The sequence below is a fragment of the Globicephala melas genome, chromosome 19 (assembly GCF_963455315.2).
Source record: "Globicephala melas chromosome 19, mGloMel1.2, whole genome shotgun sequence".
In the NCBI taxonomy this organism is placed as follows: domain Eukaryota; kingdom Metazoa; phylum Chordata; class Mammalia; order Artiodactyla; family Delphinidae; genus Globicephala; species Globicephala melas.
Window position 1 is genome coordinate 48,801,262 of NC_083332.1, and position 24,857 is coordinate 48,826,118.

General features: G+C 37.9%; 1 protein-coding gene across 1 annotated transcript in view; it reads left to right on the top strand.

Moving 5' to 3' along the window:
- HYDIN (HYDIN axonemal central pair apparatus protein) overlaps positions 1-24,857 on the top strand; it is a 435,992-nt gene that overhangs the window by 120,096 nt on the left and 291,039 nt on the right. The window contains exon 8 of the mRNA XM_060288997.1: positions 8,590-8,714. Within this exon, the coding sequence (XP_060144980.1) occupies positions 8,590-8,714 (125 nt within the window). The remainder of the gene's footprint in view (positions 1-8,589; positions 8,715-24,857) is intronic.

A 24,857-nucleotide genomic window follows, 5' to 3' on the forward strand; every position in this document is an offset into this window, starting at 1 on the left:
TGCAAGGATGGGAGACCTCAATGATGTGGGGCAGACTACTTCTTCATCCCACGAGGAACCCAAAATTCAAGGTTACCTGTTTGGGTACGGGTGGTTTTCTGAAATGCTGGATAAGAGCCTTTCTATTTAGCATAGCGAATGGCTCATGGGAATATATTAATAAACATATTTGTTGTGACTGAGACTTTTATAACTGGCTGTATTAGTTTTCTACTCCTATTGTAATAAATTACCGCAAACTTCATGGCTTGAAACAACACGAATCTATTACCTGACCCTTCAGTAGATCAGAATCCTCACTGGGCTAAACTCCCAGTGTGGGCAGGGCTGTGTTCTTTTCTGGAGGCTTGATGGGAGGATCCATTTCTTTGCCTTGTCCAGCTTTACAGGCCACCCACAATTTTCTTATCTGAAAAACGGGGCAAAGTAGCCACCTTATGGGGTTGTTGTGAGGAATAGATGAATTAATAAACATAAACTGCTGGTATATAGCAAGTACTGTATACTGAGTGTTTCTTCTTTTATTGTTTCTTTAAATGACCTACTGCCAGTGTGGTGGGCAGAATAACGGCTCCTCAAATATGTGCATGTCCTAATCCCCAGAACCTGGAAATGTGTAGTGTCACGTGACAGAGGGGACTAGGGCTGTAGATGTCATTAAGGTTGCTAATCAGCTGACCTTAAAAATGGGCAGATTATCCTGGATGATCTGGGTGGGCCAGGTGTAATCACAAACATCTTTAAAAATAGAAGGAGGCAGAAGAAGAGTTTGAAATGATGAGATATGAGAAGAACTCAGCCTGCTTTGAAGATGAAAAAGCTGAGCAATAGAGAGGTTGTATAACTTGCTCAAGAGCACATAGCTAGTAAGTGAAGCTGTTTGATTTTAATCTGATAATTTATGGTGTAGTTATAGTGCAGTAGACATTATGGGACAATATAAATATTATGGGACAATCCTTGCCCTCAATGATCTCTCTTATAAGATGGGGAAGAATGGTTGTTATGGTTGTTACGTGAAGATGCTGGCTGATTAGCAGGGCCATAACAAGAATGGCCAGGTTGGGAACACGGGAGACAGAAGGTCAAGTTCTTTTTCTATGACTTTTTAAAAATAAGGCAGGTATTGAGCTGGGTCATTTTCATAAGGGCTTTACCTGTGGAATCCTTCGCTAGTTTAAGGACAATCTCTAGTTTAAGGACACATCTCTCCAGTAAGGATTAGCATTTACTTCTGCCTGGTTCCCAAAGATTAGACTACATGGACTCTACTACATAGATTAGACTACATGCCTCTCTGGTAATTTCTCGGCTTACGGGTTCCTGGACTGATCATGCATATCTAAACCCTAAACTGGTAGAATACACATGTCCAAAGTATGAATTCCCTAGAGAATCCTTGTTTCCCTCATTCAAGACCACGATAGACATCTTTCCTTGTGCTAATGGGAGAATGTTTTGGTAACCTTTGAAGTTTCCCAGGTTTATATGGGGATTTTGTTACCATTCCCCTGACTTAACCATCCCAAGACCTTGTATCCTGCTGCTATTAGCAGGGCTGTTAAAACCCAGGCTTCAAGGGCTCAGTGGCTTACTGCTCTGGTTCTTATTTCCTCTTGTTTTTGAATCCTGTGGATTTGCCTCTTTTTTTTTGCATGCTCAGCTACACATTTATGTAAGTTATATTTTATCCAGACTTTCTAGGTATTTTCTGGTGGAAGAGTTTTCGGGTTACTTGGTCTGCCATATTGTAGGTAGCAGGGATGCCATAATGTGGGTTGAGGCACATCCCTCAGGAGGGAAAATGTGTTTATTCTTACATGTGTCCCAGGAGCATCACTAGCTCTAAACCATTTCATGTAGATTCAAGTTTCTGTTTGGTATCATTTTTTCCTGGCTGAAAAACTACTTTAATATTTCCTGTAGCACAGATCTAGTGGATATTATCTCAGTTTTTGTCTACTTGAAAAAAAGTATTTTGCCTTCATTTTTTGAAAGATTTTTTCTCTACAGTATAGAATTGTGAAATGGCAGTTTTATATACATTTTTTTTTAGTACTTTAAAGATGTCACTTCATTGTCTTTTGGCTTACATTTTTCTAATGAGAATTCTGCTGTAATTCCTAGCTTTGTTCTTCTGTAGGTAATTATGTCTTTTTCTTGGGCTGCCTCAAGATTTTGTCTTTATATTTGGTTTTTAGCAGTTTGAATGTGATGTGTCTAGATGTGGATTTTGTTTTTGGTTGTTTTTTGGTTTAAGGATCTTATTTTGCTTTTATTTGGTTTTCGTTTCAATTCCGCATGAAGTTCTCTGAGCTTCTTGGATCTGTCATTATTTTTGGAAAACATCAGCCATTATTTCTTCAAATATTTCTTTTCTCCATCCTCTCTCACCATTTCTTCTGCTTGTAGGAATGTTCTATCTGCCACAGGTGAAATACTCTGCACATGTCTTGTCTTCTTTAGGGGCAGGGGATTGTCCATTTTTGTTTGCCCTGCAATCTCAGCTCTCTAATGGGTTTGAGAAAAATTGTGATTTTGTTGTTTATCTGTTTTTTTTGGTTGTTGTTGTTGTTGTTAGGGTAAAAGAAACACTCTTTTCAGCTCTCTACATCCTGGGTGGAAGCAGGACTCTGACCCACTTTAGATAAATCAACCGTCAGAGGCAAAGGAAAAATTCTTTTGAAAATCAGTGTCTCCTGACATTGTCAAAGTGCTTATAAAGGCTTCTTTTGTCATTTCGTGGTGAGACTCATATTTTGATTGAAGGGAAGAAAGCAAGTTGTTCAACTGGCTCACCATGACTTAGAAAGAACCAATCTCTTTTGGTTAAAAAAAAAAAAAGAACTTTCATAACCACCATCCATAATACACATTAAAAACTTCCTGTGACATTGGTATTGTTCCAATGAAAAAGAGAGTCCACCTAAGGTGGAAAAACAAGCACAGGCAGCACATCTTCCTGAACTGTTTGGCTGAATCTTAAAAACTACACATAATTGGCAATACATTCATGTAAAGTGAAACAAAATCACAGATTTAATAGTGTGAAGTTGCGGGAAAAGATCTAAAACTTTTATATCCATGTAACTGTGAATGTGAATCATCTTTTCCTAATGTAGAAACACTTCTAAGGTAAAATGGTGAGCTAACTCAAGGACTAGCCAGCAATCATAATGACATTAGAAACTCTAGTCCAACATTCCCATTTTACAGATGAAAGAAGTAAGGTCTGAGAAGGTAAATGACTTAGCCAAGTTCCCCCAGTAAGTTAGTAGCAAAACTTGGATTAAAACAAACATGGGCCAGTTCTGGCCTTGTTTACCTCAAGATCCATTCCTTGCCCTTCCCAGGCTTTGCTCAGTATCTATGTTGGGCTGTGTTAGCCCCTCTAGCCTCCACGACCTGCTGGATTCCACCTGGGTTTGACCAGTGGGGGGCACTAGAAGGAGGTTGGAGAGTAGGAAGAAGTCAGAGTATTTCTCTTCCTCCCTGTCTAACTTCAGTAGAGTCCCCAGCAAGCAGCTGTATCTCCTCTGTGGTTCTAGCTCCTGTCAGACAGACCTGCTATGGTTCCAACTTCTGCCAGGTCCCCAGGATCTGCTAATACTTCCTCCTCTCCTTTGGTTTCCAGCCCAGTGGTGGAAATGGCTTACTGCTATTACCAATCCCTGAGCTATCTCACCATCTTAAGTTGGGCTTTTCATAGCTTTCATCTTCTGTGTAACCAAGTCTTTCAATTAAATTTCCTGTTTATTTTTGTTTTCCTGTTTAGACTCTGCACAAAATGGTACTTTTATGCACAAAATGTTCTTTCCACAAAATGCATGTATTCCAACCATGATGTCAATTCTGTGAGCTACCTCAAATCCTTCCAATAAATCCCTTTTCTGTCTAAGTTGGCCAGAATTGGTTTCTATTGTTTGCAACTGAAAACCCTAACGACTACAATGAGAAAGAATGCAGTTGAATTTGCGGTCACATTTTATTGAATCAGAATGTCTGGGGGGATTCCCTGATGACTATCCATTCTGAAAAGTGCACAGGTGATTGTGTTGCCCAGACAGGGCTGAGGACCACTCTTTCATTGACAACATGATTGTCAATAGACAGAGTGGAGCAGTATATGTAGTTTGAGAATTTGGAGTCAAAAACATAGGGTCTATACTCTTGGTCTTGCTGCTTTTATAGGCATTATACAGTTAGAAATAATATCTCACAGGAAATTGTTTAAAAAACAAATCATATTCTTTTCATTGAAATAATGATTTAATTAATGGTGAAGTTTATAAGTGGTCAGGTTCATATAAATTATAAAAAATAAAACTTTATGTGTCTGTTGCTCCCATCAGAATATGATCTCAAATGCAAGGATTGTATCTCTTTTCATTTGTATGTCCCCAGCATCTAGCAAAGTGTCTAGAATAAATAAGTGCTTAATAAATGTTTATAGGATGCCTAACCAACAATATATCACAACAGCAGAGCTACAACTATAAACCTCTACAATGATTTAAAATAAAAAATCATGCTCCAAGTACTATAAAAGAGGCATAGTGTTTTTTTACACTAATAAAAGGAGCCTCAATGTGCTATAAAGTATACAGAGAACATAAACAATTACTCTTCACCTTTATTACAGATTTGACCTAAAACTCGAGTAGGTACCAGAATAACTTTGACTATTAAAGTAGGATTAATTTTGGAAGGTGAAATAGAAAGAATTAAGGAGCACTTTCAAAATCTAAAATCTCAGTTTAGGAATCAGTTAATAAGAAAGATTATCTGAAGGAAAAATACTAATTTTATATTCAATGTTTAATATAATAGAACCAGTATTTAGTCTTCTGCTAAAATATTGAATCATTTGAATGGAATAGTTTTAGTTCTTAAGAGCAGTTCATAGTGGATTGAACAAAAACTCAAAATCTTTCTTGTGGCTCATGATTTTACACAAACCCGAGTTCCCTCCCTAATCAAGTATTCGGTATTAATGAGGATGTGATATCGAAACCAGACATTCTGGTAGACAGAGGCAGCTTTATACCCTGGAGGAACAGCACCTTTTACCTCTCTGTAAGATCATTTTCTGGTACTTGGTATTCTCTAGCCTTTTCAGCCTGTCTGCCTCTAGTAAAATGAATACAAAATCAAATTATAGACAATGTTTAAGCACCAGAACTTAACACACTCTATCCAATTAATGTCTGACTTATAGAGAAAGCTTAGGCGGCTCTAAGTAGCATATGGCTATCCCAGGTGATTTTCTAACCACTGAAGAAGTTTAGTGTAATATAAACCCAACAATTAGCACAAAAGGGAAGAATCTGTTACCACTGTATGGAATTAGGATTTCTGGAGGTCCTAAGAAGAGTCCCTTTGTCCATAGAAAATCAGCTTACGTTCTGTAATGTAATACTATCCAATTCATTTCAAAACTGTTATTTTGCTACTAAGAAATGTTTGGGGAAAAAAATGAAAGCACAGTGTAGGGAGAAAAATATTAGAAACTGGGGAAGCGGAGGTAGAAGAGAATGTTACAATGTTGTTCCCAAAGCCAGGAAACTGAGGCCAGTTCTCAATTCTTCAGATTCTTCCTGAGGCCATAAGGAAGGAAAGAACTTTAAAGACGCTGAGACTCACCTTCATCTCCCATCAAGCAGAGATTCTTGTGATACCAAAAGTCTGCTCCTTTTCTGTTCCGCCACGTTGTTATAAAGATTAAATAAAGATTAGAGATATTTTTAATTTCCCTTTAAAAGTTGATTATAATTCAATTTAACAACCTCTTTTGAGAGGCTCCTATGAGTAAAGAGCTATGCATGGGGTAGTGAGAGACACAAAGATGAATCTAACCAGGTGGCTTCCACATTTAGGGATGGTTTGGGGAGAGAGAAAAAAACTTGAAGGCAGGCTTCCATCCCTGCTCTACACTACCTAGTTGGGTAGCTTTGGGCCAGTTGCCTGCCCTTTTAGAGCATCTGCTTTCTCGTATCTAAAATGCAAATAACAAGACCTACTTTCTCAAGATTTTGTGAGGATTAAAAGAATTGACATATGTAAAATGCCTACTGTAGTACCCAGCATAGAGTATGTGCTAATGAAATTTTGTTTGCTTTCTCTTTCCTTTCATCTCAAGAGTCTCTAGCTATTGGGAGAGACAGGCATGAAAACTTATTATTGTACAAGGTGAGCTAATGTAAGAAGTAAAAATAAAGTTATGGCCTCTGAGAGGAAGGAGACATTATTAATAAGAGAGAGAATCAGGAAAGATTCTATTTAAAAGGTAACTTTGAGTCTAGGCTATGATGGGTGACTTTGGAAGGAGTATGACATGGAAACGGTGAATGTTCCTATCTGACCCAAGCAGTTCTGGAACTATGTAGGGGGCACTGTCTGGTTGGAAGGAAGAGTAGGTGCAGTGCTGGGGAAGGTTATGGGTGTAGAGACTAAAGCCCTCCCATTCCGTCCCACCCCAGTCTGACATAGAATGTGACAGGTGTATAATGTATTTGGACAGATGTATCTGTTTAATGAGAAGGCCAAAACTAGTTGGGAGTAGATTGTGTGGGACCTCAAATGTCGAGGACTTTGAACTTTATTACATAAGTTATGGGGGCCACTGAAGGTGTTTGAACAAGAGATTGATGTGTTATATCCGGTGTGTGATTTTTTACAATGTCTCTAGAGCAGTGTGAAGGATTGAGAGGAGGATGATAAAAACCTGAATACCCAAGATCATCCTCCGGCTGCCAACAAGGGAGATAACAACAGCAATAACAAAAATAATAATAAACATTTGTTTAGCATTTCCTACATGCCAGACATTATTCTACGCTTTTACCTGTATCAACTCCTTTAATTCTCACTACAACCCTGTGAAATGGGTGCTGTCTTTATCCTCATTTTACAGTTGAGGAAACTGAATGTTCAGTGACTTACCCAAGCTCATGGCTGATCTGGGTTTTGAACTTATTCAGTTGGCTCCAGGCTAGTAACTACTACCTCTTGGTGCCCCTACAACAGTGCCTGGAGTTCATTGGAGGTTCGGTGCTGAAGGTATGGGAAAAGGACAGACAAAGGAATGGGAAAGTAGTGAAAGGAGAGGGCAATCCAAATAGAGGGCACCAGAGAAAATAAACAAGTGCCCGTGGTAGGAAGCACTCGAGGTCCTGCAGTGATAATCTCAGGTACCACCAAGTGCTACCCATGCTGTAAGCTCCGTACCCTCATAGAAGAAAGGTTAGGTTTTCTGAAATTAAGTTCATTATCTAAGGGAAGGTTTAAGGACTGAAGACTAAAAACAGTTGCGATAGAAGTAAATAATCAGAAACAGCTTAGCCTGCCAGATACATTGTCCAACACATTATTTTGAAAAACTGGCAATTTAAAGAAGTGAAATGGACCATGAAAATAATTAAAAGGGCTGGGTTTCCTGTTTAGAAGGAAGAGCTCTGCAAGTTATTTAAGGTACTTCATGATCAGATCCAGCTTCTCTCTTACTCTTCCTTTCCAGGACAATTAAAGTCAACTGTTTCCTGTTCGCAGATCCACCCTACCTCCCCATAAGGTCTGCATGCCCAAATTCTATTTTCAAGACACAGATGTCCCCAGTTTGCCTTTCCAAATGCTCTCCACCCTTCTCCAGCTTACTCTCACCCAGGAGGCTAACCTATATGGCAGAGGTCGTTAGGCTCCCCATGCCGTTGGCTTCTGGTTGGGTTCAGCCAGTGGGAGTCCCAGCAGGCAATCAGGCAAAGGATGTGAGGTCAAGGCACTTTTCCCCCTAGTGTCCTATGTGTGAGGTCTCCTGGGCTGACTGTCTCTCTTAACTAAAGCCCTTTGAGCCTCATAAGGCAGCCTTCTCTTAGGACTCTGGTGGGTTTCAAAACCACTCCTTCTCCTTGGCTCTTTGGGCCTAGAGGTGGTAACAGTTCTACTGTTAACAACCCTGGGCAATTGCATCATCTCTTGTAGTTTCCCTACACCCCTTCCCCCCTTTTAAAAAGACCCCTTGTTAGACTGCCCTCACCTTATCCTTGTGTGATTGTGTGATCATTTTACTTTTGAGACTCTGGTATGTTTTTCCGTCATAAAACCCTCTCTTCGCTGAACTCTCGCAAAACTTGATTTTTATCCCTTTGAAGGTACTGTTCTTTTGCAAATTACAGTATTTACGTACATGTTATAAGTCTGTCCTTTACCGGAATCACTCAGTGAATGTTAAAAGAAAGGCTAAATGGCAAGGATACAAACAAGAATATTATGCATCATTTAAGTTTTTCTTACATTTGTTGTTCTATTACTGTTATTTTAACATTAATACTAAAGTTCTTTCACATTAACGGGAAGGTATCCTTATGAATCACTGAATTGTGGTGTCGGGTCTGTGTTGTCTGCAGAACTGGAACTCATGTCTCCTCTCCCCTTTCCCCTCACACTAGTCGGGAATGTGTTCTTTTTTTTTTTTTTATTGGAGTATAATTGCTTTACAGTGTTGCATTAGTTTCTGCTGTACAAGGAAGTGAATCAGCTATATGTGTACATATAGGAATGTGTTCTGATGATGTGTCTCCACGTGTGTTGCAGGCCCTTCTCTGTAGAGCCATCTATTGGAACCCTTAATGTAGGAGAGTCCATGCAACTGGAAGTGGATTTTGAGCCACAAACCGTGGGCAATCACAGCGAAAAACTTATTGTGTGTTACGACACAGGTATGTGTTATTCTTTGTTAAAAGTTCTACATTTTAAGAAAGGTCAGATGGAAAACATGATGAGGCAAAACAGGAAATGGTTATTTTGGCTGCGTTAGAGTAAGCTAAGACCCACAAGGTAAAGAACTAAAGACTGAACGCCTCCAGCAGAAATGATGCTGAGCCACGTATAAATCCCACCTACCAGTTTCTCCTGTGCTTGAAAGCCTGAGAAATATAGGGCTCAGAAGGAACGGAAGAAACCCATACCCAGAAGTTACACTGGTAGGTTGAGGTTATTTATATGTAGGTGGAAACTTGAAGGTAACGTAATAACACATGGGTTTTCCAGTTACTGCTGCATTAGTCTAACATTTAAAAAATACAGACCCGAGTTCAGAATGTTCTCGTGTGTGTCCTCTAACTGGATGTAAGATCCGGTTACTTTAATCCTTAGAATATACAAATGTCTTACTTAAATCTAGGACTTTGTCTATTGCTGCTAGCATTTTCTTGAAGGCCCCACCCAGGATAGTAATGAAAATTCACTTATTGTTTTTGCAAATATTTAATCTATGGTCATGTAGACTGCATGTACATTACGCGAGTCTCTGAAGTTGGTTTTCAAATTAATATTTATTACTACTATTTATTATTTCATGATTTTTCTCATTTCCTTCTCACTTCTTTTTTACCCATTTGTGTTGATTGATCCAGATTGTCTGCATCAGAAGGTCACTGTAGGGAGAAAACAGAAGTGCACAGTCAGGGAAAAAGCAACAAATGATACCTAGGTCATAGTTCAGAGTTGCTGACTTTGTGGATGCTTATCTGAGCAGGATCAATCAAGCCCTTGAATAAGGACGTGTGGTTAAGTGGTCCTGGCTCCACACTGCCCAGCATAACAACAATTCATAATCAGTGGCACAATCCATATTTATCTTTTAGTGTTGTCCACAATTCACTGGCTGCTAGTAAGAAAAACCTAACCTGGACTAGCTTAAGCAAAAGGGGGAAGTTTTGGCCCATGTAACCCAACAGTGGAAGATTAAAAGCACAGTACATAACCCACCAGGGATGTCAGTTTTTCAAAGTAGTGCCATTTTACACTCCCACCAGCCAAGCTTGGGAGTTCCAGTTGCTTCACACCCTCGCCTACCCATAGTGTTGTATTGTTCATTTTAGGTATACTGGATGTATAAAGTGATGTCTTCTGGTGGTTTTAATTTTTATTTCTCTAATGATTAATGATGTTCAACACCTTTTCATGTGCTTGCTGGCTTTTCACGTATCTTTGAAATTTAAGTGTTGAAGTCTTTTGCTCATTTTTGAGTTGTTTTTCCTTTTATCATTAATTTGTAAGAGTACTTTACAACTTGTTATTCTGAATACTAGTCATTTGTCAAGTATATGTGTTGTTAATTTTCTCTACCAGTCTGTAGATTGCCTTTTCATTTCCTTAATGGTATTTCTTGATGAGCTGACATTTTAAATTTTTATGAAATCTGTATTATCATTTTTTTAAATGTAATAACTTTTAAAAATTTATTTATTTTCGGCTGTGTTGGGTCTTCGTTGCTGCATGTGGGCTTTCTCTAGTTGCGGCGAGCGGGGGCAGGCTTCTCATTGCAGTGGCTTCTCTTGTTGTGGAGCACGGGCTCTAGGCACGTGAACTTCAGTAGTTGTGGCGTGCGGGCTCAGTAGTTGTGGCGCACAGGCTTAGTTGCCCCACGGCACGTGGGATCTTCCCGGACCAGGGCTCAAACCCGTGTCCACTGCATTGGCGGGTGGATTCTTAACCACTGCGTCACCAGGGAAGCCCTTTTTTCTTTCAAGATTAATGCTTTTGCCTTCTTGCTAAGAAATCTTTGCCTTTTCCAAGATCATGAATATGTTCTCCTGTGTTTACTTTTAGAAGGGCAGTAGTTTTAGCTGCTAGTTTAAGTTAATGATTTGTCTTTGATTTCAGTTTTGCATATGTGTCAGGTGCGGACCATGTTTCTTTTTTTTTTCTCCATGTGGGTTACTGGCTCGTCTCCATTCTATTATCTTATTCTGGTATTCCAACTACTTTATTATTCTATTACTTACTCTACTATTAGTCTGTTATTTATTACTTTTAACCTCTATTTTATGTTTTCCATTTTTTTTTGTAGACTTCTCTGGATACTTTCTTCCTATCTACTGTCCCATTCAATAACTCCCTCTTCAGTGAAGACCCACCTGCTGAGTTTTAATTTTTCAATTATTATAATTATTTTAATTTCTGAAAGTTTTATTTGGTTCTTGTCAAATCTGATTGCTGTCTACTCTTTTATTTTTCATGTTTCCCTTTTATTTCTTAAATATATTAAACATATTTATATTGTGTATGTGGTAATTCAAACATATTAAGTCTGCTCATCTATGTATTTATTTTGCTGTTTGTTGTTTCTTATGGTTTTTCAATCATGGTATCTGTAGAGGAGGAAAAATGTCTTTTTCCTCTACCCATTTAGGTTTTTAAGATGGGGCCCCTGTAACAAAAGACAGATTAACAAGAGAAGAACATAAAAATTTATTTAATGTAAGTTTTACATGATATGGGAGGCTTCATAAGGAAATGAAGATCTGAAGAAGTAGTAAAATCTGAATTCCTTTATGCTGGTTTGATGAAGGATGGAGAGTTGTGGGAAAACGTGACAGGACAATAAAATGACATGAGCTAAGAGTAGCAAACTGGGGGACACAGTAAGGCCTGTTTATTCAGGCTCCTCTTGATGTCCCTCTATATTTGAAGATATGCATGCTTCTTTCTACCTGGTCTTGGAGGGCACCTCTCACATGGGGGATCTGTGACCTGCTTCAGGAGAAGTTAAGAAAATCCCTCTTGCACCTGCCATTTCTTATGTTCCTTCAGCTTGAAATATTTAATATGCCAAGGTGCCATATTTTGTGGTAGTGTGTTCTGAACCCCATCATTATCTTATGCCTCTTTGTGTTTTGTAGTTTCTGGATTTAGCATCGTTACTTTGGGCAGGCCCTGGACTTTATGTCCTGTCCTAGGCACCCAATGCAATAGTTAAAACAGAAGTTCAAGGGTTAACAAAGTCCACTAGGGCAAAAGACAACCTTGGCACTAGATTATTTCCTGGTATTCTTCACTTTGCTTTAATGTCCTTATTTTCCTATCAGGTTAGTGATCAGTTTTAAAGTAGTTTGAAAAATGTTTTATTGAGTATTTTAGTTATTTCAATCTCCAGTTTAATGTGCTACTTAAAGCTGCTTTTAATGTATGTCTTTTTTCACATTATTCAGCAATACTTATGCAGTAGTTCATCCTTTCCCACTAGTTTTCAATCCTTTGTGTATATCATAAACACAGTTTATCCCTGCATGTAGTTAGGTTTCATTTAATTTCTCTCAGCAGCAGTTTTCTGGGTATAAGTCTTGAACATTTTGATTAGATTTATTCCTATATATTCATTCATGTTTGAGGATCCTGTAAGTGATTCTTCTATGACTTTTTAAATTGAGGTATGATTTAGATATAAGATGCACAGATCTTAAATGTACAGTTTGATTCATTTTGACAAATGTAAATGCCTGTGTAACACATTCAAGATATAAAACATCTATCACCTCACAAAGTTCCCTCATGCCCCTTTCCAGTCAATCCCTCCATCTGCCATCCCAGAGATTCTGATTCCTATCATCTTATATTAGTTTTGCTTGTTCTTGGACTTCAGATAAATGTACTCATACAGTATATACGCTTTTGAGTCTGGTTTCTTTCATTCAACATAATGTTTTTGAAATTTATTCATATTGTTGTGTGTATTGGCAATTCCCTTTTTACTCCTGAGCAGTATTCCACTGTTTGGTTATACATAGTTTATCCATTCTTCTGTTAATGTAACTGAATTGTTTGAAGTTTGGGGCTATTATGAATAAAGCTTTAATAACCATTATTGTACAAGTCGTGTGTGTGTGTGTGTACATATGCGTTTATTTCTCTTGGGTAAATATTTGGGAGTAGAATTGCGGGATCATAGAGTAGTTATATGCTTAACTTTATAAGAAACTTCCAAAAAGTTTTCTAAAGTGGTTGAAGCATTTTACATTCCCGCCAGCAATGTTTAAGGGTTCCATTTACTCCACATCCTCACCAGCTCTTGGTCATGTGTTTTTTTAAAAATTGAATTGACTTACAATATTAATATTAGTTTTGGGTGTACAACATAGTGATTTGATATTTTTATGTATTGCAAAATGATCACCACGGTAAGTCAGGTGACCATCTGTCACCATACAAAGTTATTACAATATTATTGACTATATTCACTATGTTGTACATTAATCCCTGTGACATTTGGCTTTTTTATTTTTATTTTTTAAAATAATATTTATTGGAATATAGTTGTTTTACAATGTTGTGTTAGTTCCTGATATGTATAGTGAATCAGCTATACGTATACATATGGTATATGTATACATATGCTCTATGTATACATATATCCCCTCTTTTTTGGATTTCCTTCCCATTTAGGTCACCACAGAGCACTGAGTAGAGTTCCCTGTGCTATACAGTAGGTTCTCATTAGTTATCTTTTTTATACATAGTAGTGTGTATATGTCAATCCCATTCTCCCAATTCATCCCCCCCCACATATCCATACGTCCGTTCTCACGTCTGTGTCTCTATTTCTGTTTTGCAAATAAGTTCATCCGTATCGTTTTTCTGGATTCCATATATAAGCGATATTATACGATATTTGTTTTTCTCTTTCTGACTTACTTCACTCTGTATGACAGACTTTAGGTCCATCCATATCTCTACAAATGACCCAGTTTCGTTCCTTTTTATGGCTGAGTAATAGTCCATTGTATATATATACCACATCTTTATCCATTCATCTGTCGATGGACATTTAGTTTGCTTCCATGTCCTGGCTATTATAAATAGTGCCGCAATGAACATAGGGTGCATGTGTCTTTTTGAATTACGTTTTTTTCGGGGTATACGCCCAGTAGTGGGATTGCTGGGTCATATGGTAGTTTTATTTTTAGTTTTTTAAGGAACCTCCATACTGTTCTCCATAGTGGCTGTATCAATTTGCATTCCCACCAGCTGTGCAGGAGGGTTCCCTTTTCTCCACACCCTCTCCAGCATTTATTGTTTGTAGATTTTTTGCTGATGGCCATTCTGACCTGTGTGAGGTGATACCTTATCGTAGTTTTGATTTGCATTTCTCTAATAATTAGTGATGTCGAGCATCTTTTCATGTGTTTGTTGGCCATCTGTATATCTTCTTTGGAGAAATGTCTAGTTCTTCCACCCATTTTTTGATTGGGTTGTTTGTTTTTTTGATACTGAGCTGCATGAGCTGTGACATTGACTTTATAGCTGGAGGTTTGTACCTTTTAATCCTCTGTCCCTATTTTGCCCATCTGTCCCCTCCCCTCTGGCAACCACCAGTTTGTTCTCTGTATCTTTGAGTCTATTTCTGTTTTGTTGTGTTTGTTCATTTGTTTTGTTTTAATTTGAGTCATTCTAGTGGAAGTGAAGTGGTATCTCTTCTGGTTTAAATTTGCATTTCCCTAATGACTTGTAATGTTGAGTAACTTTTCATGTGCTTCTATTTTTATCTTCTACTTTCAGGTGTGTATTCAAGGTTTTTGCCCAATCTTTATTGGGTTATTTATCATTTTGTTATTGGCCTGTAGTTTTTGTATATTCTCCATACAAGTCTTTCAGAAATTATTATTGTTAATATTTTCTCACAATCAGTGAATTATCTTTCTAATTTCTTAACAGGGTCTTTTCATTAGCAAAGTAATTTAATTTTGATGAAATACAGTTTATCATTTTTTTCTTTTATAACTAGTGTGTTTTTTTCTAATTTCATTTTTTAAGTTTTTGTGAATGTATCAAAATATTGAATTTTGTATGTTGATCATTTATCTACAGAGCTTGATAAATTTACTTATTAGCTCATGATTTATCTGTAGATGATATTAGATTTTGTTTATATACAATCAGTCATCTGCAAATAATCATAGTTTTCTTCTTTTTAAATTTTTAGCCTTTTGTTTCCTATTATTTCTTGCATAGGCTAGGCCTTCAGTACAGTGATCAATGGAAATGATGATAGTGAATGAACATCCTTTTCTTTTTTCTTTTTTTTTTTTTTTTGCGGTACGCCGGCCTCTTACCGCTGCGGCCTCTCCCGCCGCAGAGCACAGGCCCCGGACACGCAGGCCCAGCGGCCACGGCCCACGGGCCCAGCCGCTCCGCAGCACGCGGGATCCCCCCCAGACCGGGGCATGAACCTGCGTCCCCCACATCGGCAGGCGGACCCTCAACCACTGCACCACCAGGGGAGCCCCAAACATCCTTTTCTTGTTCTCAGTCTCAGAGGGGAAGTGCTCAGTGTTTCATGAATTAGTATGATGACTTTAGTGGATACTCTTTATCAGATTAAGTGAATTCCCTTCTATCTCTAGGTTTCTAAGACTTTCAATCTTGAATGTGTTTTGAATTTTATCAATTACTTCTGCTTTTGTTGAGATGATTATGTATTATTTCACTTTTATTCTTCTAATGCACAGATTGAATTTCAAATACTAAATCCCTGCTATATTCTGGGGTAAATGTAAGTTTTAACCATTATCATTTAAATAAATCCCTGGATTAGATTTGCTAATATTTTCTTTGAAAGTTTGGCATCCAAATTCATGAGAAAGATTGGCCTGCCTGTAATTTTGTTTTCATGAAATGCCTTTGTCTTTGGTCTGAAAAAACAAATTGGTCTCATAAAACAAGTTGAGAATTATTCTCTTTTAAAACTCTCTCTGGAAAAATTTTTTTAAGATTCATGTTATTTCTTCCTTAAATGATTGAAAAATTCATTGTTCAAGCCATTCGGGTCTAGAGCCTTTTAAAAATGGATTCAGTTTCTTTAGTAGATATAGATCTACTGAGATGTTTCTATTTTTTCTTATGTAATTTTTGGTAAACTTTTTCAAAGAATTTTCCCATTTAATCTAAAATTTTAAATTTGCTGGCATAAAATTGTTCATAATAACTATAATCTGTATAATGTCTTTAGGACCTATAGTGATATCTCCTCTTTCATTATTGATATTGGTAATTTGTATCTTTTTATTTCTTGATCTGTATTGTTAGGGCTTTATTCAGAGAACCAACTTTTGATGATTTTCTCTATTGTTCATTTCTTTTCAATATCATTGATTTCTACTCTTTATTATTTCATTCCTTCTACTTTCTGTAGGTTTAATTTGTTGTACTTTTTCTAAACCTTAGGAGAGATGCTTAGAGCACTGATTTTTAACCTTTCATCTTATCTAATATATGCATTTAAGTCAATAAATTTTCCTCCAAACCTGACTATATCTTCAGCCCATATGTTTTTATATGTTTCATTTACATTAACACATAATTGACAGTATTTTAGAATTTCCATTTTTACTTCTTCTTTGATCCATGGGCTACTTAGCAGTGTGTTGCTTAGTATTTAAACATTTGGGAATTTTTCTAGTTTTCTTTTTGTTATTGATTTCCAGCTGAGTTCCACTAGTGACAGAAAACAAATTCTGTATGATTTCTATCTTTGAAAATAGTTGAGACTTAACATTATAGCCCAGAATGTGTTCCATTTTGGTAAATGAGCCCTGTGTACTTGAAAAGAGTACAAGTTCCTCAGATATCAATTAGGTCAAGTTTGTTAATAATCATATTGTTCAGTCTGTATCTCTACTAATGTTTTTCTTCTTATTTTATTAGTTATTGGAAGATGTCATTAAAATCCACAACTATGATTGTGAATTTTCTATTTCTCTTTTTTTGGTGATATCAGTTTTCATTTTGTATGTTTTGAGGCTATGATGCTTGGTGTATATACATTTAGGTTTGTTATAACTTACTGTTGAATTAACTATTTTATCATTATGAAATGTTTCTCAATCATTTATAAGATTTCTGACATCAAAGACTGCTTGATCTGATATTTGTTTAGTACAGCAGCTTTCCTTTGATTAGTGTGTACGTAGTATATTCTATTCATCCTCTTTATTTCAACTTTTCGGTGTCCTCATATTTAAAGTGTGACACTTGGGAGTATCACCAGGTTGTTTTTTAATCCAGTCTGAGAATCTTTGTCTTTTAATAGTACTCTTCAGTCCTTTTATGTTGAATGCAATTTCTGATATATTTGAGTTTGAATCTTCTGTTTGACTGTGAAGTAACTGTTACCTTTATGGAAAAATTATTAGCTGAATTTCAACAAAGACCTTTGTGTTATTAGTGTTACTAGTGGATGAAAGTGAAAAAAATATGACTGTTAATAAACTCAGTCAGTGATATATTTCTTCCATCTGGATCTCCATGTCTTTGTGAGGTATCATTTTTTGTTTATGTCAGCCCCTAAAATGAAGTATTGGAAAAATTTGTGGCCTTAGAATTACCTTTTTCGGATGACTGTCTCACAACATTTTAAACCGGGAGTTTAAAAAAGTTTAAAAAAGAATTACCTTTTTCAGATGACTGTATCACAACATTTTAAACCGGGAGTTTAAAAAAGTTTTTAAACTTTTTTAAAAAGTTTAAAAAAGTTAGTCAATGTTTTAGCTCTCACTAAAATAATTAATTGTTGGTAAATTGGTAAATATATCAAATAAATTATCTTTAAAATATTATCATCATCCTTTTTTAATATTTTTGGTTGTATTTTTAATACAATTGACATGTGACTATTCTAGTATATGGGTATAATTTATAAACAAACAAGTTTATATATGTTGGGGGTATAATGTCAAAATATTTTACTTGGTTGAGTTTTGAGACCAACAGGCTTAGATTGCCCATGGATCAATAGAATCAAAACTTGAAAGGAGACTTCAATGATAATCTAGCCCTTAGATTTGTTTGCATGTGTAAAACTGAAGCCCTAAGAAATTAAGTGGTTTGCCCATGACTCATATAACTAGTCAGAAGCACAGTTAGAACCCACGCTCAGGGACTTCCCTGGTGGCGCAGTGGTTAAGAATCTGCCTGCCAATGCAGGGGATACGGGTTTGATCCCTGGTCCTGGAAGATCCCACATGCCGTGGAGCAGCTAAGCCCATGCGCCACAACTACTGAGCCTGCGCACCTAGAGCCCGTGCTGTGCAACAAGAGAAGCCACTGCAATGAGAAGCCCCCACACCACAACGAAGAGTAGCCCCTGCTTGCCACAACTAGAGAAAACCCATGTACAGCAACAAAGACCCAACGTAGCCAAAAAAGTAAATTAAAAGAAAAAAAAAAAGAACCCACACTCAGACTCTCAACTCACGTGTAGTGCTTTTTCCTCTATAGTGGATCATCTCCCTAATCTCTTGTATTACTACATGTGCATTTTTACTCCCTTAATCTGTTGACTTTGAAATGCAGCCACGTTCTCCCAGTGGCCCTCAATCTGGATTTTACTTTTATGGAAATATTTGGATTGACATCCATACTTACATTTATAGTCCTGTGCTAAAGGAAATGAGTATTTGTGTATTAAAATTTAATCATGCATGGAAAAGTTGATTTCCATACCCTGAGGTGCTGGTGTCAAATTTGATTTATGAATAAAGTCATTTTCTAAAGATTGCACATAGAGGTAAACTGTCTTGTAGCATTTTTCCTTACATGAAATAAACTACTGATAAGGATATGCTTTCATCTTTATTGTGCCTTATCAATGACCAGGACCTATAACCTTTTATTAGTGAAAAACATTAATGACTACCTAAACCCAGTTAATCACAGAGCTTTTCCAAGCAGCCTTGACCATTGGCTTCTCATTTCACTAAATAAGCATCTTACTGAAATTTCTGCAGCTGTTTGAAGTATGAATTGATTTGAGGAGGGAAATTTAGCATCGGTTTTTCTTCATACTTCTTCAATGTTCCAGAAGGAGGAACATTGATACTCCTCAATAGGAAGTACTCAATCACATTTCTAACAATTGTGTTTATGCCCTTCCATTGCTGGTCCTCCACTGGATATATTCTTGATTAAATGCAGCTGGGAGATTTTGCTTTCTTGACAACCAGAGTTTGAACCAGTGCTCTAGTAATTAAGGAGGTCAAGTGTAAATTTCACCAATATCTAATACTTTACTCATTAGCATTTTCCTAAACCAGAACTCTCCCCTCCTTTCCTCCTGTGTATGCCCTTCTGTAGTAAAATCAGGCTTATTCAAGCAATCGATTTTACCCCAGGAATGATTTAGTTACCTTTTTATTATAGTCTAAAACTTCCAGAGAAAAAGCTGAAGTAACTTGGTACCTTTTACAAACTAATCTGTCCAGAAGAGATTAAGGATACAATTTCTCAAGGCTACGTTGATTAACAGTGAAACAAAACAAAAACCAAACTAAAACAAAATCAGAACGAGTAAATTAGTTCTATCATTTCATTAAAACTGAGAGGTGAAAATATTGACTATTAGGAGACAAATAAATGGTTAGTTGCTTAAGTTTTACACTTTTTAACCGGGTATTGAGAAACTTCATATAATCTAAGAATTCAAGCAAATATTAATATTTAGAATAGGCTTTAAAAAAAGACATTCTTACTGAAATTTCGGTTACTTGAATGAGCGCTAGAAGTAGGAGCATAGCAATGTTTTTTCTTTAATACCAGGTGAAGTTGCTGTCACTTAGAGGTGACATTAACTACTGGTATAATTAGGAAATAGAGCTAATGTACTTATTCAGTATTTTTTTTAAAGTATTAGGTCTCTTACTGAAGGGGAGATATTTCAATTCATGGATCAGAAGTTGGCAAATAGGCTCTTTTCCCCAAAGGTGTGATGATGTATTGTTATTAAATATACAAGCAATCATAATATTAGTACTTCACAGAGCAGCTTTATGGTAATTATATATTTTACTCTAATAAACCGTGAAGAAATTCTTTTTTTCCTCCTAAAGGCTGATAAACAAGTACCAAAATATAATATAGTAATTGAGCATGATATGATATCTTGCAGTTGAAACTGTTAAATAATATGTATCTGAATATACCCATGCAAATTTACCTGTATGAGCTTTTTGTCAATTGTGCGATTATTATAATGAATTACAAACATGTGCCATTATAATTACAAAATCTAGCAAAACATAGTTGTCGTAAAAGACCCAAATGTTTTTAAAATGGCTTTAGAGCCAATGCAAATATTCCTTGACCTAGTTTTCTTTTCTTTGTCTCTTATTCAACAGTTTAGGTTAGGGAATGGCAGAAGATATACTGATGGTCAGAGATTGTTTAGGGAAGTGGAATGTTTTCGAAAATTACATAACAAGGGAAGACTCTCAAGTTATTAGGTGTTAGTACTTAAAGGGACATTAGAGCCCATCTCTGTAACTCCCTTCATTTTAGAGATGAGTAAACTGAGGCCCAGAGGCTTAAATGACTATACACCGAAGTACAGGTCTTTGGCCCCCTCTGAGGCCAGCATGCTTTCTATAATCCTAAACTCCTTTCTGTGCAGATTAAGAATACCGATTTTGGCATTGCCACTGGTGTGCTGGCTAAGCCCAGTCAAGTTGCTTAATTTGTTTCCTGAACCCTTTAGAGAAGGAGCACTTCCAAAGAAGTTTGATTCAGCAATTCACTTGAGTGGTGAGTTTGACCCTGCTGTGACCAGGAGAGGAGAAACACTCTTTCCATCAACTTGCCAGTTCCCTAGAGAATCTATGGCTCTACTCATATATTTTATTTACTGTGTCCTCTGTTGTCTGAAAATAACTGAAACCACAGTATGAAATGTATTGTGTATATAGCTAGCTTCACATTTTCTGGGTAAAATTAGTTTTGTTCATATTGGTTTTTGCTTGACTGATAGTAGCAAAACTTGCAAGAAGTAATGAGACCTTCCAAAAAATGTGTCTTTATTAAAACATAATAAATGACTGTGGCTAACCTCATCTACAGGGACTGCAGAATTCAACCTCAGAAACTGAAAAGGAACTATAGTGGTAACTGGCACTTCAAGGGCACAGAAAATACTAATGATGAGGCACAGCAAATTCATCCATTCTCGCAGGCATAATACCCTTTCCATCCTATCAGTCGTCTAAGTAGTGGCGGAGAGGGACCCTATTTAAGATTGTCTTCAGGACAGTGGGTGAGAAAAGCAAGTTCTTCAACAGCTGTGGGGGAAGACAAGAGTTATTGCTTCCTTCACTTTGTGACCTGATGACTTTTGGAAGATAGTAGTGAAAAAATCAATATTAAATGGTTCTTGAAAAGAAGACAGTGGCTCTTGTTATATTTCTGGGAAGGAACGTTTTGCAGTGTGCAACTCAAATTGATGACATTAGTCTCTCTGACCCCTAGATTTTTATGAAATAAGTTAAGCCCTTGAATCCTTTTCCTTGATTAGTTTTTTTTTTGTTTGTTTGTTTTTTTTTTTTGCGGTATGCGGGCCTCACTGTCGCGGCCTCTCCCGCTGCGGAGCACAAGCTCCGGATGCGCAGGCTCAGCGGCCATGGCTCACGGGCCCAGCTGCTCCGCGGCACGTAGGATCCTCCCGGAACGGGGCACGAACCCACGTCCCCTGCATCGGCAGGCGGACTCTCAACCACTGCGCCACCAGGGAAGCCCCTTGATTAGTTTTTTAAACAATGAAATATTTCAAATATGTGCAAAAGCACAGAAATAAGGTAATCAACAACCATTGTATTTTTTTTTTTTTCCGGTACGCGGGCCTCTCACTGTTGTGGCCTCTCCCGTTGCGGAGCACAGGCTCCAGACGCGCAGGCTCAACGGCCATGGCTCACGGGCCCAGCCGCTCCGCGGCATGTGGGATCCTCCCAGACCGGGGCACGAACCCGCGTCCCCTGCATCAGCAGGCGGACTCTCAACCACTGCGCCACCAGGGAAGCCCAACCATTGTATTTTAACACATCTCAACATTTTGCTATATATGTTTCTTTCAGATGTTTTATTTTATGGATAACTAAATTGATTATAGATTTGGAGTCGCTTTGTTATTCTTTCCTGATTTAACTCCCATGTATTAATCCTCAGGGGAGCTGTATTGGGTGCATTTTATTTTTATTTTTTATTTTTTTTTAAATTTACGAATATTTCATTGTTGTAAAGTTAAAGCCATAAAAATAATCAAATGGCCTACTATCATACCGTTAGAAGAAAAAAAAAAGGTGTTCATGAGAGTTCCATATTAGAATACAAGTTTTCCTTAGGCACCTGTTTATGTATGCTATTCTGCTCTTTACAATAAATAATTAAATTTAAAAGACTTAATTCCTCACTTTTAAGACCTTATTAGTTTACAAATTACATATTGACCTATGCTAAATTTTATACCGACCCATGCTAATGAATTCAGTACAGAAAACAAGAAACACTGCACTCAAGCAAACTACATATATATATATATATAACTTATATGAGAATTGCTACTCCAGCTTTCTTTTGGTTTCCATTTGCATGAAATACCTTTTTCCATCCCCTTACTTTCAGTCTGTATGTGTCTCTAGGTCTGAAGTGGGTCTCTTGTAGACAGCAAATATATGGGTCTTGTTTTTGTATCCATTCAGCCAATCTGTGTCTTTTGGTGGGAGCATTTAGTCCATTTACATTTAAGGTAATTATCGATATGTGTGTTCCCATTCCCATTTTCTTAATTGTTTTGGGTTTGTTATTGTAGGTCTTTTCCTTCTTTTGTGTTTCTTGCCTAGAGAAGTTCCTTTAGCAGTTGTTGTAGAGCTGGTTTGGTGGTGCTGAACTCTCTCAGCTTTTGCTTGTCTGTAAAGGTTTTAATTTCTCCATCAAATCTGAATGAGATCCTTGCTGGGTAGAGTAATCTTGGTTGCAGGTTTTTCTCCTTCAACACTTTCAATATGTCCTGCCACTCCCTTCTGGCTTGCAGAGTTTCTGCTGAAAGATCAGCTGTTAACCTTATGGGGATTCCCTTGTGTGTTATTTGTTGTTTTTCCCTTGCTGCTTTTAATATGTTTTCTTTGTATTTAATTTTTGACAGTTTGATTAATACGTGTCTTGGCGTATTTCTCCTTGGATTTATCCTGTATGGGACTCTCTGTGCTTCCTGGACTTGATTAACTATTTCCTTTCCCATATTAGGGAAGTTTTCAACTATAATCTCTTCAAATATTTTCTCAGTCCCTTTCTTTTTCTCTTCTTCTTCTGGAACCCCTATAATTCGAATGTTGGTGCGTTTAATGTTGTCCCAGAGGTCTCTGAGACTGTCCTCAGTTCTTTTCATTCTTTTTTCTTTATTCTGCTCTGCAGTAGTTATTTCCACTATTTTATCTTCCAGGTCACTTATCCGTTCTTCTGCCTCAGTTATTCTGCTATTGATCCCATCTAGAGTACTTTTAATTTCATTTATTGTGTTGTTCATCGTTGCTTGTTTCATCTTTAGTTCTTCTAGGTCCTTGTTAACTGATTCTTGCATTTTGTCCATTCTATTGTCCATTCTATCTCCAAGATTTCGGATCAACCTTACTATCATTATTCTGAATTCTTTTTCAGGTAGACTGCCTATTTCCTCTTCATTTGTTACGTCTGGTGGGTTTTTATCTTGCTCCTTCATCTGCTGTGTGTTTTTCTGTCTTTTCATTTTGCTTATCTTACTGTGTTTGTGGTCTCCTTTTTTGCAGGCTGAAGGTTCGTAGTTCCTGTTGTTTTTTGTGTCTGTCCCCAGTGGCTAAGGTTGGTTCAGTGGGTTGTGTCGGCTTCCTGGTGGAGGGTACTAGTGCCTGTGTTCTGGTGGATGAGGCTGGATCTTGTCTTTCTGGTGGGCAGGTCCACGTCTGGTGGTGTGTTTTGGTGTGTCTGTAGACTTATTATGATTTTGGGCAGCCTCTCTGCTAATGGGTGGGGTTGTGTTCCTGTCTTGCTAGTTGTTTGGCATAGGATGTCCAGCACTGTAGCTTGCTGGTCGTTGAGTGAAGCTGGGTGCTGGCGTTGAGATGGAGATCTCTCGGAGATTTTTGCTGTTTGATATTATGTGCAGCTGGGAGGCCTCTTGTGGACCAGTGTCCTGAAGTTGGCTCTCCCACCTCAGAGGCACAGCACTGACTCCTGGCTGCAGCACCAAGAGCCTTTCATCCACAGGGCTCCTTAATTTGGGATGATTCGTTGACTATTCAGGTATTCCACAGATGCAGGGTATATCAAGTTGATTGTGGAGCTTTAATCCGCTGCTTCTGAGGCTGCTGGGAGAGATTTCCCTTTCTCTTCTTTGTTCTCACAGCTCCCAGGGGCTCAGCTTTGGATTTGGCCCCGCCTGTGCGTGTAGGTCGCCGGAGGGCGTCTGTTCTTTGCTCAGACAGGACGGGGTTAAAGGAGCCGCTGATTCGGAGGCTCTGGCTCACTCAGGCCGGGGGGTAGGGAGGGTCACGGAGTGTGGGGCGGGCCTGCAGCGGCAGAGGCCGGGGTGACGTTGCAGCCTGAGGCGCGCCGTGCGTTCTCCCGGGGGAGTTGTCCCTGGATCCCGGGACCCTGGCAGTGGCGGGCTGCACAGGCTCCCCGGAAGGGCGTGTGGCTAGTGACCTGTGTTCGCACACAGGCCTCCTGGTGGCGGCAGCAGCGGCCTTAGCGTCTCATGTCTGTCTCTGGGCTCCGCACTTTTAGCCGGGGCTCGCGCCCGTCCCTGGAGCTCTCTCAAGCAGCGTTCTTAATCCCCTCTCCTCGTGCACCAGGAAACAAAGAGCTATTGGGTGCATTTTAATGCCATTCCTACATATTTACTTATCCATAAACAATACATACCATTGTCTTGAATAGTTTTAAACTTCACATAAATGGTATTATACTGTATATACCATTTCCCATCTTGACTTTTTCATTCAACATTATGTTTTAAGGATTTTAACACGTGGATATATAGCTGTGATTCATTTTAACTAATGCGACACGCTCCAGCATGTGAAAATACTGTAATTTATCTATTCTCCTATTAAATATTAGGATGTTCCTAGTTTTTTGCAATTACACACCATGCTGCAGTGAGTGTCTTTGTGTATGTCCTGTGTAGCTGTGTGAGATTGTTCTTAGGGATAAATAGCTAGAAGTGAAATTGCTGAGTTATAAGGCAAATGTATCTTGAGCTTTACTGGATACTAAATTGATTGGTCAAG